General features: G+C 46.4%; 1 protein-coding gene across 1 annotated transcript in view; it reads left to right on the top strand.

Annotated features, from left to right (window-relative positions):
• The first annotated feature begins 5,623 nt into the window (after positions 1-5,623).
• Positions 5,624-14,925, top strand: part of LOC311227946 (integrin alpha-V-like) — a 142,736-nt gene continuing 133,434 nt past the window's right edge. The window contains 2 exon segments of the mRNA XM_084313819.1: positions 5,624-6,156; positions 11,070-11,203. Coding sequence (XP_084169945.1) covers positions 5,969-6,156; positions 11,070-11,203 — 322 coding nt within the window. The 5' untranslated portion in view covers positions 5,624-5,968.

Genomic DNA, 14,925 nt, shown 5'->3' with positions numbered 1-14,925 from the left:
AAAGGTGCAGATAAGGGTCTGTATATCAGATGGGTCATAATATATGTTATAGTCCATGCAGGGTTTACTATACTACTATAGTAATGAGAAAACAAAGATGGTGGAGAATGTCGCGATAACCAACAAGAATGTCAAGGGTAGTTGTGCTCTTGTGATTGGTCGAAGACTGGCGAGGCATATGGGTGCTGTAGTAGTTACCATGGAAATGAGTAAAGATTACGAGATAAAACACATATTTTTCTCAAAGATTAAGTTTTAACAACATTTACCTTTATTGGTTGTAACAGTATACGAATTAAATAATATATACCTCTGTCAAAGATTATGAACCTACACAATACAGTTTGGCTGTAATACTTTGAGAAATTCTATGAAACTATTACTATTAGAACATAGTCTGGGTCTCCAGTGAGGGGCTACAATGGGGGGAAATCACAGTAGAACCTCACTCCTCAGTCTATACATCACAGTGGAACCTCACTCCCCAGGTCTATAGTTCACAGTAGAATCTCACTCCCCAGGTCTATAGTTCACAGGTGGAACCTCACTCTCCAGGTCTATAGATCACAGTGGAACCTCACTCCCCAGGTCTATAGATCACAGTGGAACCTCACTCCTCAGGTCTATAGATCACAGTGGAACCTCACTCCCCAGGTCTATAGTTCACAGTAGAACCTCACTCCCCAGGTCTATAGTTCACAGTGGAACCTCACTCCCCAGGTCTATAGAACACAGTGGAACCTCACTCCCCAGGTCTATAGATCACAGTAGAACCTCACTCCCCAGGTCTATAGTTCACAGTGGAACCTCACTCCCCAGGTCTATAGATCACAGTGGAACCTCACTCCCCAGGTCTATAGATCACAGTAGAACCTCACTCCCCAGGTCTATAGATCACACAGTGGAACCTCACTCCCCAGGTCTATAGATCACAGTGGAACCTCACTCCCCAGGTCTATAGATCACAGTGGAACCTCACTCCCCAGGTCTAGAGATCACAGTGGAACCTCACTCCCCAGGTCTATAGATCACACAGTGGAACCTCACTCCGCAGGTCTTTAGAACACAGTGGAACCTCACTCCCCATGTCTATAGATCACAGTAGAACCTCACTCCCCAGGTATATAGATCACAGTGGAACCTCACTCCCCAGGTCTATAGATCACAGTGGAACCTCACTAGAACACAGTGGAACCTCACTCCCCAGGTCTATAGATAAGATAAGATAAGATAAGATATTCCTTTATTAATCCCCTTGGGGAAATTCCAGCGACACACACATACAGCTCAACGTCTCATTAATAATAACAACATCACAATCATTAAATTTGTACAGTAACAACGGCACAGCATAAATTCAACAGACATGCACATGTATGATACATGCAGCTTGAGGCAAATTGCTGCCATACGATTAAAAATTGGGTTAATTTAGATTAATCATCATCATCATACCCCCTATTAGCACGATATGGTGGCATCTTTATTCTCACGTCCCTAATTTCCGTCGTGATGTCCAGAATGGCCTGAGACCGCGACAGTTCCTCTGCGTGGTTGGTAACAAGTCTCTCAAGAATAGTCTTCAAGCACGATTGTTCATCTGTGTGATAGATTTCGCCCCTTTCCAACATGGTCTTAGAACTCAATTGTTCATCACCCCGCAGGGTGTTAAGGTCAGCGATCTTTTTATACAGTTCCATTTGGTTGTCTTTGATCCCGGCCATGTCCTTGGCCATAGGATTCAACTTCTTCCGAATTAGATTCAGGCAGTACCAGATCCAACAGCTGACGGAGCCCAAGCCGAGCAGCATGACAATTAGAAGATATACGTCTTCAACATCGTTTATCTCCAACGGGAAAAAGCATATCGCAAGCCATTGTCCGTATGAATTTATGGTGTATCCCGCTTGATAGCTCCCGAGAGGGCAGAGTGGATCATCCGCATTTTGCCTCCTCGTCGAGAATATGCGATCAATCGCTGTAAAAGCCCAGCTTATTAGATCCATATTACGGTTTAAAGTTGAGTTGATTCTGCTGTAAAAAGAAAAAGAAAAAGGTCAGCACGGCCGAGCGGCTCCAGGGAGGGGCAGATCCAGGCTCCAGGGAAAGGGAGCTGTAGAAGGCTGGTACGGACGTCTCCGGGTGGATACGAGAAAGGCCTTGAGCTGGTCTTGTGGAGGGTGGGAGAGGAGTAGAAATGCGACTGTCTCTGGGAGAGGTTGGAGAGGAAAAAAGTAGAACCTCACTCCCCAGGTCTATAGTTCACAGTGGAACCTCACTCCCCAGGTCTATAGTTCACAGTGGAACCTCACTCCCCAGGTCTATAGTTCACAGTGGAACCTCACTCCCCAGGTCTATAGATCACAGTGGAACCTCACTCCCCAGGTCTATAAATCACAGTGGAACCTCACTCCTCAGGTCTATACATCACAGTGGAACCTCACTCCTCAGGTCTATAGATCACACAGTGGAACCTCACTCCGCAGGTCTTTAGATCACAGTGGAACCTCACTAGAACACAGTGGAACCTCACTCCTCAGGTCCCCACTCCCAACAGGGAACATGAAGGTCCCCCAAAAAAATCCCTTCAGTGGTGTTGTTATACAGTAATAGTTACACTGCGGACGTTGGTGACTAATGTGACATTTGTTTATGATTGGAAGGTGGGAAGTTGGAAGTGTGAAACGCGTCACCTCCGACCTGTGTGTATATGTGTTCGAGCTACAAACTTGGAAAAACATGGATAATCAGGCAAAAAAAAGGGGGGGGGGGGCATGAGTGAATACACTATAGTAACTTTTTCGCACCTACTCCCGAACTACACATGCACAGATTGATGATCCTAGACTCCGTGGGCAATCTGTGCATGCGGAGTTCGGGAGTAGGTGCGGAAAAGTGACTATAGCTCGGCCGAGAAAGTGCCGATCGACTTGGGATTGGTCGCTCCGTGTTCAGGAGACTCAGGCGCATAGGCGGCGCGTGAACCGGACATTAGGGTAGGCTATAACGCGAGGAGCGCGCAAAATGTTTCCTTTTTTGTCAATACGTCCCACTATGCGAGGCGAGCCCCACTCATTTAATATATATTGCAAATTAAGTGTTCAAATGAAGGCATCCATTAATAGATTAACCATTGTCTTACCTTAATGCAGCAAAATGCGACGTTTCGTCTTGGCATCAATGATCTTTTCTGCTTTAACTTTGTCTGTGAAATCACTTTCAATGTGAAGCAGACTGGCACATTGTTGTTCTTAGTCAGTTTTGGATGTGATGTGCCTCATTGCTGAGAAAGACCGTTCACAACTTGAATCACAAGTTGCAGTGCTGACAGCAATGAAGGGAACGTTTTTCGTAATTTAGATCTCATCATGCTTTGAAAACAATGTACATACAGTAGCTCTAAAAAGTTTCCACGATTTGATGAACTTGGACTCTCATCATGTCCTCTTACTCGAGCAAGCCCTTGTATACCAAGATAAAGCAACATACAGCCTCAGGTGATCCGTGTAGTTATGCCGCCCGTTAGGCAGCCCGGTGCAGCTTCTAAATTACTTTGTTTATATGCCTTGGAAAAATACTGTATATCCATTTTGCTTTTTGAAATTTGACTCAAAATAGTGCGCTGGTGTTCGGCGGGCGGAGATTCGGAACGCAGATGTTTGCTTCGGCCTGCGGGATCAGGATGATCATGTGAATGATGTGATTGGCTACATTATTTAACCTGAGCCTATGCGTGATTGGTTACTGCCTGTACCTGGAATGTTAAACGCTGCCACTAGCCGACTGACACCTTCGTCGTTGACACCTTGGCCAGCGGGCTGCAGCACATGACACACACAATAGCCAGCAGCCTGCGCACATATATTATATATACATTTAAAAATTCCCAGCATTATATTTTGGGTAGGCAAAGCCCAGCCTGGGCTTACATACCCGCCGCCTATGCTCAGGCGTATAAAAAGGCTTGTTCGAGATGGGATAGGCGGACGCAGATCTGCGCAGGTTTCACTACTGCCTCGCCAAGCGCGTTGCATGACGGTTAGAATGTTGTCCGACTTGCTCTGAAAATCTGACGAGGCGAGGCGTGGAACTCCCGCGGGAGCGAGCCACAAGCAGCCTTCAGAGCGAGGCGCCACAGTACCTCTCACTCGGCTGCTCCCGGCTGGGAAGCGACTTGCTATGGTCGGGCAAAGCGCCTATTGGCTCAGAAAAGTTGTCAGTCACCAGCCACGTGACAGCCAGGGAGTTATGAGACGTTTGATTGATTGATTGATTGAAAACTTTATTATGTTATGCGTTATCATCATATCATCATGATAAACTTCAAGCTGTCAGACACACACATACACACATGCGTCGTCTGTTTTGCCTCAATACTGTATATATAATTCTGTTTTGCCTCAATATACACAGTATACATATATATATATTGATGCAAAACTTATTCAGCAGTGTGTTGTGTGTGCGTGCGGCCAGGAGCGCGCAACAAGATGGTATACATTATGGTATATGAATAGTATATTCCACTATAGCAGTATATGGTGTGTGCTGTACATTTGAATCTGATCTAATTTTGCAAACGGCCATCGCATTATGATGAGCTGGACAGGTGTGTAATGTGTGTGTGGTGACGTGAAAGCGTATCTGCCATGCGAGACTAGGCGAGAGGCTCTCGTGAAATCGGCAGTGTCCGCCCTTTTAACTCCTCCCCCGGCTTCACTCGGCTACTCTCGTCTACTAGTCGAGGGAAACCGAAATCCATCTCGAACAAGCCTAAAGTCTATTGGATCATGTCTCCCGCCCCCCCCCCCCCCCCCCCCCCCCCCACACAGCCGTAGCTACAACCTCTTAATGTCAAGGCTCTCATCCACATTCATTAATTTTCTTCCCCCGCTCTCTCTCCCATGATTTCAGAATACCGGAAGTTAACCGTCGGTAGTGTGATAGTAAAGGGTTAACCTTCTGTAGTGTGGCAGTGAAAGGGTTAACCTTCTGAGTATTATCGCAGTGAAAGGGTTAACCGCTTGGTAGTGCGGCAGTGAAAGGGTTAACCTTCTGTGTGTATTGTCGCAGTGAAAGGGTTAACCGCTCGGTAGTGCAGTAGTGAAAGGGTTAACCTTCTGTGTATTGTCGCAGTGAAAGGGTTAACCGCTTGGTAGTGCGGCAGTGAAAGGGTTAAGATGAATAATTGAAATTGGGGGACCCTGATGTAAACAAGACGAAAGTCTTTCTCTGGTCTGCATCCCCTTAACAATTGTGTGTATTGAGCTGTAGGCCTACTGTATTGTACCCATTCTGCAATCTGTTAATAAAATCAATCAATCAATCAATTGCGGTGGTCTATTCCAGTAGCACGTCGGAATTTCCGACCCACGAGTTGTGATCGAACGTAGCAGCAGCAGCTTTTCCTTGTTTCCCCTGCAGCTCTGCAGATATACCCTGCTCTGCAGATATACCCTGCTCTGCAGATATACCCTGCTCTGCAGATATACCCTGCTCTGCTCTGCAGATATACCCTGCTCTGCAGATGTACCCTGCTCTGCTCTGCAGATATACCCTGCTCTGCTCTGCAGATATACCCTGCTCTGCTCTGCGGTGGAGGCGCTACTTCCTGTAACTCTGACACACAAACACACCGCTCCCCTCCGAGCTGCTGCTACTAATGTTGTTACTGCTTTATCCAACAACAACACACATCTGAGGAACACAACGCGCTATATATACTTCTGTCTCTCGGTTGGATTATAATAACTCACGTCGACAGCCTTGTAAAAGAGAGGATGTTGTTCGGTGATGATGACGGACATGGAGGAGTGTGGAATCACAGCGGCTGACTGTTAAGTTAGAAAAAGAACCGACACTGCGGACAGAAGAGAGAGAGAGAGACACTATATTGTATACTATACTATACAAGTTATACCGAGAAACACACTACAACTAAATAAATAAACAAGGAACCAGCTTCGAGATGAGGACATCGGGAGGAGGACGGTGTTGTGGTTGGACCGTGTCTCTGCTGGTCCTGGTCCTGGTGTCTGGTCCCCGGTCCGGCGCCGGGTTCAACCTGGACGCTGAGACCCCCACCGTGTTCTCCGGCCCCCCCGGGAGCTACTTCGGCTTCTCAGTGGACTTCTTCCAGACTCACAATCGCGCACAGTAAGAGCATGATGATGATGATGTTAATAATAATCCATGTTGTTTCTCTGTCTGTCACCTACTGACTGGCACCAATGACCAGATTTAGGTTTGATTGATTGATTGATTGATTGATTGAAATTTTTTATTAACAGATTGCAGAATGGGTACAATATACAGTACAGCTCAATACACACAATTGTTAAGGGGATGCAGACCAGAGAAAGACTTTCGTCTTGTTTACATCAGGGTCCCCCATTTTCAATTCACAGGACATATATGACATACAGATAGACAGTACTGCTACATCTATACATTTATGACATACCAGATTTACAAATATAGTACTGTTTGTGATACAAAAAAAGTCTAAAAAAGAGAGTATATACATTTGACGAAGAAACTGTACATTGGAGGTGGTTGGGTTTGGACATAAAAAAAAAAAAAAAAAAAAAATGATGATAACCAGTAACCAGGTTTAGGTTTAATAACAGTGACCAGGTTGAGGTTTAATAACCAGTGACCAGGTTTAGGTTTAATACTGGCCACTGGAGTGGTTATTATTAATAGTTATTTATATACAGACAGTAGACCTCCTGGCTAAAACACAGCCTGTAGACTACATTATAGTACAGACCTCCTGGCTCAAACACCTTTGGGCCTATGTGTGTTCATATGGGTGTGTTTTGACATGGGTCCTTTCCTTAGACAATGATGATCGTTTTTTTTCTCGATTTTCTCCCATCCCAATGTTAGTCGTTATGCCAATTCCCAATCCCCTTCCTGGTCGTTGCGCACTCTACCCCCTACTGTCGGTCTGGGAGGGCGGAGACTATCACATGCTTCCTCCGACACATGTGTACCCAGCCCACCACTTCTTTTCACCTGGCAGCGCGGACGCTTACTGGGAGAGTGTAACGTGTGGAAGGTCACACTACCTCTTCTAGATCCTTCCCTCGCTGTGCAGGCGCCCCGACCGAACTGTAGGAGTCGCTGTTTACAACGACCAGGACCCACCCTCGCCGGACGGTCGGCCAACCCGGAAGCACCACAGCTGGATTCGATCCCACTGTCTCTGTGGTGGTAGATATACGCTTAGTCCGCTGCGCTACCCGGCCGCCCGACACATGACATTTTTTTATCTACTTTTTCTCCCCATTTTTCTATTTTTCTCCCATCCCAATTTTCGTATTGTCCAATTCTTCCCTCCCCTGTCTCGAACGTTGATAGACCATGCCTCCCACTGGTCGGCTGACGTTGTCGTTCTCCCGGCATCAATCAAAGCACTCTGTCATTAGCTTAGAGACCAAAGTGTTCTATTATTTATATTATACTTAGACATACACTGTTTAACATTCTAGTATTATGTATATTATACATGGCCCTAAGCTGTGCTGATTGGTCAAATAATACTCCGTCTGTCGACTACAATATACTACAAACAGACAGGTCTACTGACTAAAACACAGTCTGTAGACCACAGTATAAGACAGACCTCCTTGCTCCAGATGGCACACAGTGGTACATCAAGCTTGTATCCTGGACGCTTGAAGCCTTTTTACAACGCATCCGCGTTTCCGGGTTCCCGTTTTGCGCTCTGATTGGCCAGGTCATGTGACATGAGCGCCAATCGTGGGACGGCAAGTTTCTACACTGGTTAAGCTTAGGCACTCTTCGAAGTTGGTTAAGGTTAGAGTTTGTCTTAGAGCGTGGCGATAGAACGCCAGGTAGTTTGCAGGCTGTTCGACGCGGAAATGGGCAAACACGCTATTGGGCGCACATTAGGGGTGGACGGTATGGTCTAAAATTTATATCACGGTATAATCTGAAGCATAGACGGTAACGGTATATATCACGGTATCATCGTTTTTGATAAATTTTTTTTTTTATTTTATATAATTTTTTTTTTTTTTTTATAAAATATATATATTATATAATTAGACTTGTACTTGTATTATCTGCGAGACATCGCCACCACGCAACAAGCTCCACTGTCTGTGTGTACTCTAGTAGCCTCCAGCTACGGCCAGGATTCTCGGAGCTGCATCTGGACCTATACTCGAGTAGCCTCGAGCAGAGCTACGGCCAGGATTCTCCGGAGCTGCACCTGGACCCTATTGCCATAACGTTACTTAACTGTGCTCAGCAAGCCCTCAGCTCGAATACGCATCGAATCAGTGTTATAAGACATTGATATCAGGAGCTATCTGTAGCTACTGCTAGCCGGATATATAACGTTAATACAACGCCTCAGTGAATTATTTAGTTCAATGGGACATTTCGTTTTGAACAGTGAACTAGCTTGCGTTAACGTGAGCTAACGGCTAACGGAGCTATCATACACGTCTACTCTCTACTAGACTTGATGGAGCGTTTGTTGATGTCAGGAGCTATCGGTAGCTGGCCGACTAGATACCGTTCGGTTAGACAATGCCTCATCATGTATTAAACTAAAAGTGAATAGTTGACTGGGTCATTTTGTAACGGTAGCTAAGCTAACGTTAGCTCAGGGAGACGTCCCGTCCCACTAGACTACCAGTAGACCCGTGTTTACATGCGTGCGGGAGGGGCTGGCACGCCCACTGCGCGAAGCCTCCTAAATAACTTTTTCCAGTTCGCACATATCTATTATCTATGACTAATTCTATCTATTTTTAGGGGCAAATGCGAGTGAAATAGTCGCGCTGTGGTTACATGACGTCATTGCTATTTTAGAGCTGCACTACCGGTTACACGGTATAGGCAAAATCCATACCGTAGAGCAAATTCATACCGTTTATACCGTATACCGTTTATACCGTCCACCCCTAGCGCACATGTCACATGACCTGGCCAATCAGAGCGCCGGAAACGCGGATGCGTTGTAAAAAGGCTACACGCATCCTAGACAGACACTCAATCTCATTACCTGCCCTGGCTGAGACCATGTGTGTATGTTGTACTGTACTGTCTGTGAGCTCCTGTTGTCATTGTACCACCATGTGTGTATGTTGTACTGTACTGTCTGTGAGCTCCTGTTGGCATTGTACCATGTGTGTCTGTTGTACTGTACTGTATGTGAGCTCCTGTTGTCATTGTGCCAGGTGTGTCTGTTGTACTGTGTACTGTGTGTGAGCTCCTGTTGTCATTGTGCCAGGTGTGTCTGTTGTACTGTGTACTGTGTGTGAGCTCCTGTTGTCATTGTGCCAGGTGTGTCTGTTGTACTGTGTACTGTGTGTGAGCTCCTGTTGTCATTGTGCCAGGTGTGTCTGTTGTACTGTGTACTGTGTGTGAGCTCCTGTTGTCATTGTGCCAGGTGTGTCTGTTGTACTGTGTACTGTGTGTGAGCTCCTGTTGTCATTGTACAAAAAAAGAAAAAAATGGCACTCTTCCTACTATACTAATATGTAGGGGTGGAACGGTACGCATTCGAACCGTGTACCGAACAATACACACATGCCCCGAACCGTGGAGGTCGTACCGAACGGTACGCATTCGGGGCATGTGTGTATTGTTCGGTTATATAACGTTACGTTAGCTACGAGCTAACTAATGTTAGCCGCAAGCTAACCGTGGAAACGCTCACAGAGAAGTGACTCCACGACACCAGTTCGATTAGTGGGGAAGGGGGGTATATTGATGAGTTAATACTTTGACAAATGTTGCCTATATGTTTCAGTCAGTTCGGTCTTTGTGTGCCAAACATTATTAAAGGTAAACTTTTTTTTTACCAAATAAATGAGAAGCATGTTTAAATCAGCAATGCCTCCCCTCTTGCTGTACCAAAATCTCTCCTAGCTCTAACCGACGCCGTCACTGTCAAAATAATGTGCCTGATGTCAAATGGCCTCATTCTTTCAGTTTTTGCATGACTACGTCCTTGAGAATAACTGAAAAGTTGGATTATTTTTAGGCTATATATCTTATGTTGATGTATGGTATTTTTGGAGTGTTACATTTAAAAAAACAACTAAAAAAAACAACGTATACCGAACCGAAAACCATAAACCTAAAACCGTGATACGAACCGAACCGTCGATTTTGTGAACCGGCCCACCCCTAGTACTATCTATACTACTATGCACTCAACACTGCAGCACCCAAGTTTCAACATTGTTTGATGAACATTGTTACTCAGCTGTAAGAGTTGTACCCTTCCTGCTGACTTGTCGTACAGAACTTGTAAATCGCTTTGGATAAAAGCGTCAGCTAAATGACAAAATGTAAAATGTAAACGTGTGTCTGTTATACTGTGTACTGTGTGTGAGGTCATGCTGTCATTGTACCACGTGTGTCTGTTGTACTGATTGATTGATTGACAACTTTATTAACAGATTGCAGAATGGGTACAATACAGTACGGCTCAATACACACAATTGTTAAGGGGATGCAGACCAGAGAAAGACTTTCGTCTTGTTTACATCAGGGTCCCCCATTTTCAATTCATCATGACATTTATGACATACATGACCTACAGTCAGATATACAGTACTGTTACACCCAGACATTTATGGCATACAAGATGTACAAATATACAGTACTGTTTAAGAGACAGAGATTATAGGGGAGCTCCCGTAGCTCACCGCATATCTCGGCGCTATTTCTGCGTCGGGGAAAACCGTGCTCGTCACGGATCTGGGGGACACGAGTTCGATTCCCGGACCCGCCGTAATTTCTCAGAATGTCTTCCCCTGCTCTACATCCCATTTCAACCTGTTTCTGTCGGTCATGCTTGACCAGAAAAGCGATAAACGCTAAAAAAAAAAAAAAAAAAAAAAAAAAAGAGACAGAGATTATAAAAGAAAATATATACATTCGAGTTGGAATAAACTGTACATTGGATTGGACTGTGTAACTTTACAAGTAGTTTATTTCTCTACACCACTGGCACCAAGATATTATTCCTGTACAATAGTTGTTCTGGGAGAATAAAGTGCCCCCCTGTCCCTCGCCAGGTCGGATGTGTTGATCGGAGCCCCCAGGGCCAACAGCTCTGTCCCCAGCAGCACGGTGGTGGAGCGGGGAGCCGTCTACAGCTGCCCCTGGAAGAGCACCACCACCTGTCAACAGCTTCAGTTTGACAACACGGGTAGGAACACCAACACCCCTGAGTCATATTATTTCTTACTCGCCACTGATGATGTTGATGAGTCCTTTCTCAGCGCAATCCATGCTGTTCCTCACACTAGTTTGGGATAGTTAACCACAAGCCACAAGTGGCATCACTTATCGATTTTTTTGCATGAAAGAAAAAAAAGATATATATATATTTTTAAATACTTTATACTATACTAAAATACTAGGTCTTGTGGCATGTTTTAGTTAAAACATCCTCATTTAATGTAAATTCAGTTGAATTGCAACTCTGCACTGTGCATTCAATATAGGGATGCACGATATTGATTTTTTGACACCGATACCGATAACTTTATGCTCCTCAAGCCGATACCGATACCGATAACCGATATTTATTGTATTATAATATTTTTTTTAACTGTATATATATATATATATATATATTTTTTTTTTATCAAAACAAATTTTTTTTGGGTATTTATAAGCTCCGACGTCATCGGTACTGCTATCGGTACTCGAGAAATTATGGAGTTTTTTTTTTAGGAATTTAAACGTCGCAAACTAATCTTGTTGGCAGTTGTCTATTATCTCTCCTGCCTGTGTCTCTGCCTGCTGTGCTCTCCTCTCTTCCCCTCCCTCCCACACACACACACTAACTCACACACACACACACACAGACACGGGTGCTGCGCTGCCACAGACAGCTCTGCTCTCATAATGGACAGAACGAAATGTTCAAAAGTCTGGGTCTATTTTACTAAAGTCGATGCTGACAACGCTCGTTGCCACAAGTGCAACAAGACATTTGCCAGTAATGTATAAGCGCTGGTACTTGTCAATGTGGCTGGCGGGGAGATAACGTTAGCTCCGAGTAGAGTAATGGCTGACAATCCGGAGGTAAATAAACGAACGAGAGCTTCTGATTGGTGGTAAGAAGAAGAGGTGGGTGCAAGCCGTGGGACGTAATTGGCAGATCGACTGTCTGTCTCCGAATGTAACGTGACTACGTCACAGCCAAGAAGGGGAGCGCTGGATTTGTGAAAAACTCCCTGTTCCTAAACCACACGCTATCAGTTTTACCACAGTACTGGCAAAACGGGAGGAGGCTATAATAAAAACAAGCGCCCTTCATCCAAATCCACCCACCGGATTTCTTTTAACCAAAAAATGTATTATATGTTATCGGAGCTATCAATAACGTTATCGAGTTTATCGGGATGACGTCATAATTGCTGATATCGGCCCGATAATTATCGGCCCGATAATTATCGTGCATCCCTAATTCAATATGCAGCGCACTCCTCCATCACATCCAGAGACCAGACTATAAAATGAGAAGGATCACTGGTCGTTTTTAATGGGGAAATCTGTAACACTAAAGATGGCGGCAATGACAAAGAATTGCTGCAAAATAAACATAAATGTGTTGTTTAAATAATAATAATCAAAAAAGAAAATGTAATACTAATAAAAATGTCGATATTTATCGATAATTTGGTCCCGATTTATCGATTCTTCCAAATGGCATATCGTCTCAGCCTTATTAACCACAAGCCAATGCAAAGTCAATGGGGTCAAGCTCCTGTATAAGCTGATTGAGGCTCACTGAAATGTACTTTGTGTGCACCATGGAATCAATTTCACTGAGCCTCAGTTGGCTTGTACTGACGGGTGCTTGACCCCATTGCCTTTGTATTGGTTTGTGGCTAACTATCCGGAGCTAGTGTCACCAGGTTGTGTTGTGTGCATTGTGTTTTGATGAAGAGGAGAGGTTTGAAAGAGAGTATGAAGAAAGATTAGTTTACTCGGGGACAATGCACATCGATCAACACTTTTTCACACAGCAAGTCAACGACTCCAAACACTCAAGCAGACAGACAACAGCGGTCAGAAGACATGTAGCACCATGGACGGTCCGAGACGACACCGGGACCCCCGAAACACTGCAGAAGCCATAGCGAGCCCCCCACGCAAGGAATCCCAAAAACGCCAGCGAACCGAGGGAGCCCAACGAATACGCGCACTGAATAAAATTCCACAATGTACCTTTATCCCAATATTTGTCTGACCACACCCCTCATCAGCTTACCTTCATAAGCAGGTGTGTGGCCACCTACTCGCCTCCTTCTTCGCTTTCACCACAAGGAAGTGCCTTCGGAGAGATCCCCACTTGACGTGTTGCTAGTTGAAGAAAGTTGAGACGTGTTTACATTGTGCTTATTTTTTTCTTCTCTCGTAACTATTCAAAAAGGAAAATCTAAGTCATAATGTCTACCTCGGAGAGTAAACCCACTCTTCACCAGCGGTTCTCCATTCCCGCCTCTGTCGTGCGCGCTGGTGCGGGGCTGCTGCCACTTTCATGGTTACCAGCCCAGCCCAGGAGACAGCCGATGGGTAGTTTGCCTCTCCGAGGAGCCGGTGCATCGGTGCCGCCGCCCCGGCGGTGGCCTGATCCCGACTCTGGTTCCTCTGGTTCCGGGGAATCGTCCGTTCGTGAGCGGCCGGTTCCTTTGGTTCCAGAGGATTTGCGACGCAAACTTTTCGCGTCTGCCCGTTCACGTCGCAAGATGGTGTCCTGCAGGCGCGAACGGCCTGGGTTTGGGGAATTGCTGGAGACCAGCGAGGATGCGTCGGTCTCTGCATGCCCGATGGAAACTGAGGATTACATGGAAGAGTCGGACGGATTCTTGTTTGAAGGCCCTGTGGAGGCGAGTATCCCTCCTGTCCAGGTAACACTGGAGGGGGGAGAAATGTCTCCTTGGGGCGCCTTGTTCGAGGATGTCGGGGAACCACCTCGGCCTCATCGGCAGGATGCCCTGCTATCAGCCACATCAGACTGTGGCTCCTCAACCGGTCGAAGCCTGCTGCATGTGAGGGATGCGGGTTCGGTGGAGGACGGTCAGCAGGGGGAACTGCGGGCTTTGTTCCCCGAGCTCATGGCGGTAGCTGCCGCTGCAAACGGCGTGCCGCTGCCGCAGCCATTGCCTGCTCCTGCCCCCGATGATCTCATAGGTCATCTCTGGCAGCGTCGCCCGGTGAGAGGGGTGGACGTTGTCTACCCATTTTTCCCCTCGATGGGGGCCTATGTTCGTCGGGGCCAGGTGGTGTCTCACATCATGGGACTTACCCCCGCCTACGTACCAGTTACGCGGGCGGCGGGGTTGGTATGAGAGAGGGCGTGCCAGGCTCTCCTCTGTCCGGATGTGGTGTGGGAGCCGTTATGCAAGCCGGTTCTCCAAGGAAAATCGGCTAGGCGATTGGCATATTGGGGTGACCAGTCATTTGTCGCTGGTACACAGTCACTGGCTGCTGCTTCTAACATCGCGCAGCTGGTTAGATTTGTATCGGGGATAATGATGGGCGGCACGGATCTGACCGAGGTGCAACACGATCAGATCACCCAGGCGGCAGGAGCTGTCCTGCATCTTACCCAGGTGCAGGCCATAGCCTCTGGGAAAGTGCGCGCCCTGGCTACCCTGATCCAGCGCCACCTTTGGCTGGAGCATGCTCGAGTGCCAGAGAAGAAGAGAGCCCCTCTTCTGACGGCCAACCTCTCCGATGCTGGACTATTCGGGAAGGCCCTGCAGCTGATGACCTCAACGTGCAGAGAGATGGCAGAGGAGAGATCCGTTCTCCAACCCCATTTTCCGCCTCCCGTCCTTGCCGGTGGAATCAGAAGGCTTCCACGACGTCGAGCTCCCTCCGCCGTGCCTACCACTGCCTCCGCCGCCACTG

Source organism: Notolepis coatsorum (genome assembly GCF_963971535.1).
Source record: "Notolepis coatsorum genome assembly, chromosome: 5".
In the NCBI taxonomy this organism is placed as follows: domain Eukaryota; kingdom Metazoa; phylum Chordata; class Actinopteri; order Aulopiformes; family Paralepididae; genus Notolepis; species Notolepis coatsorum.
This window is presented reverse-complemented; position numbering and strand designations above follow the sequence as displayed.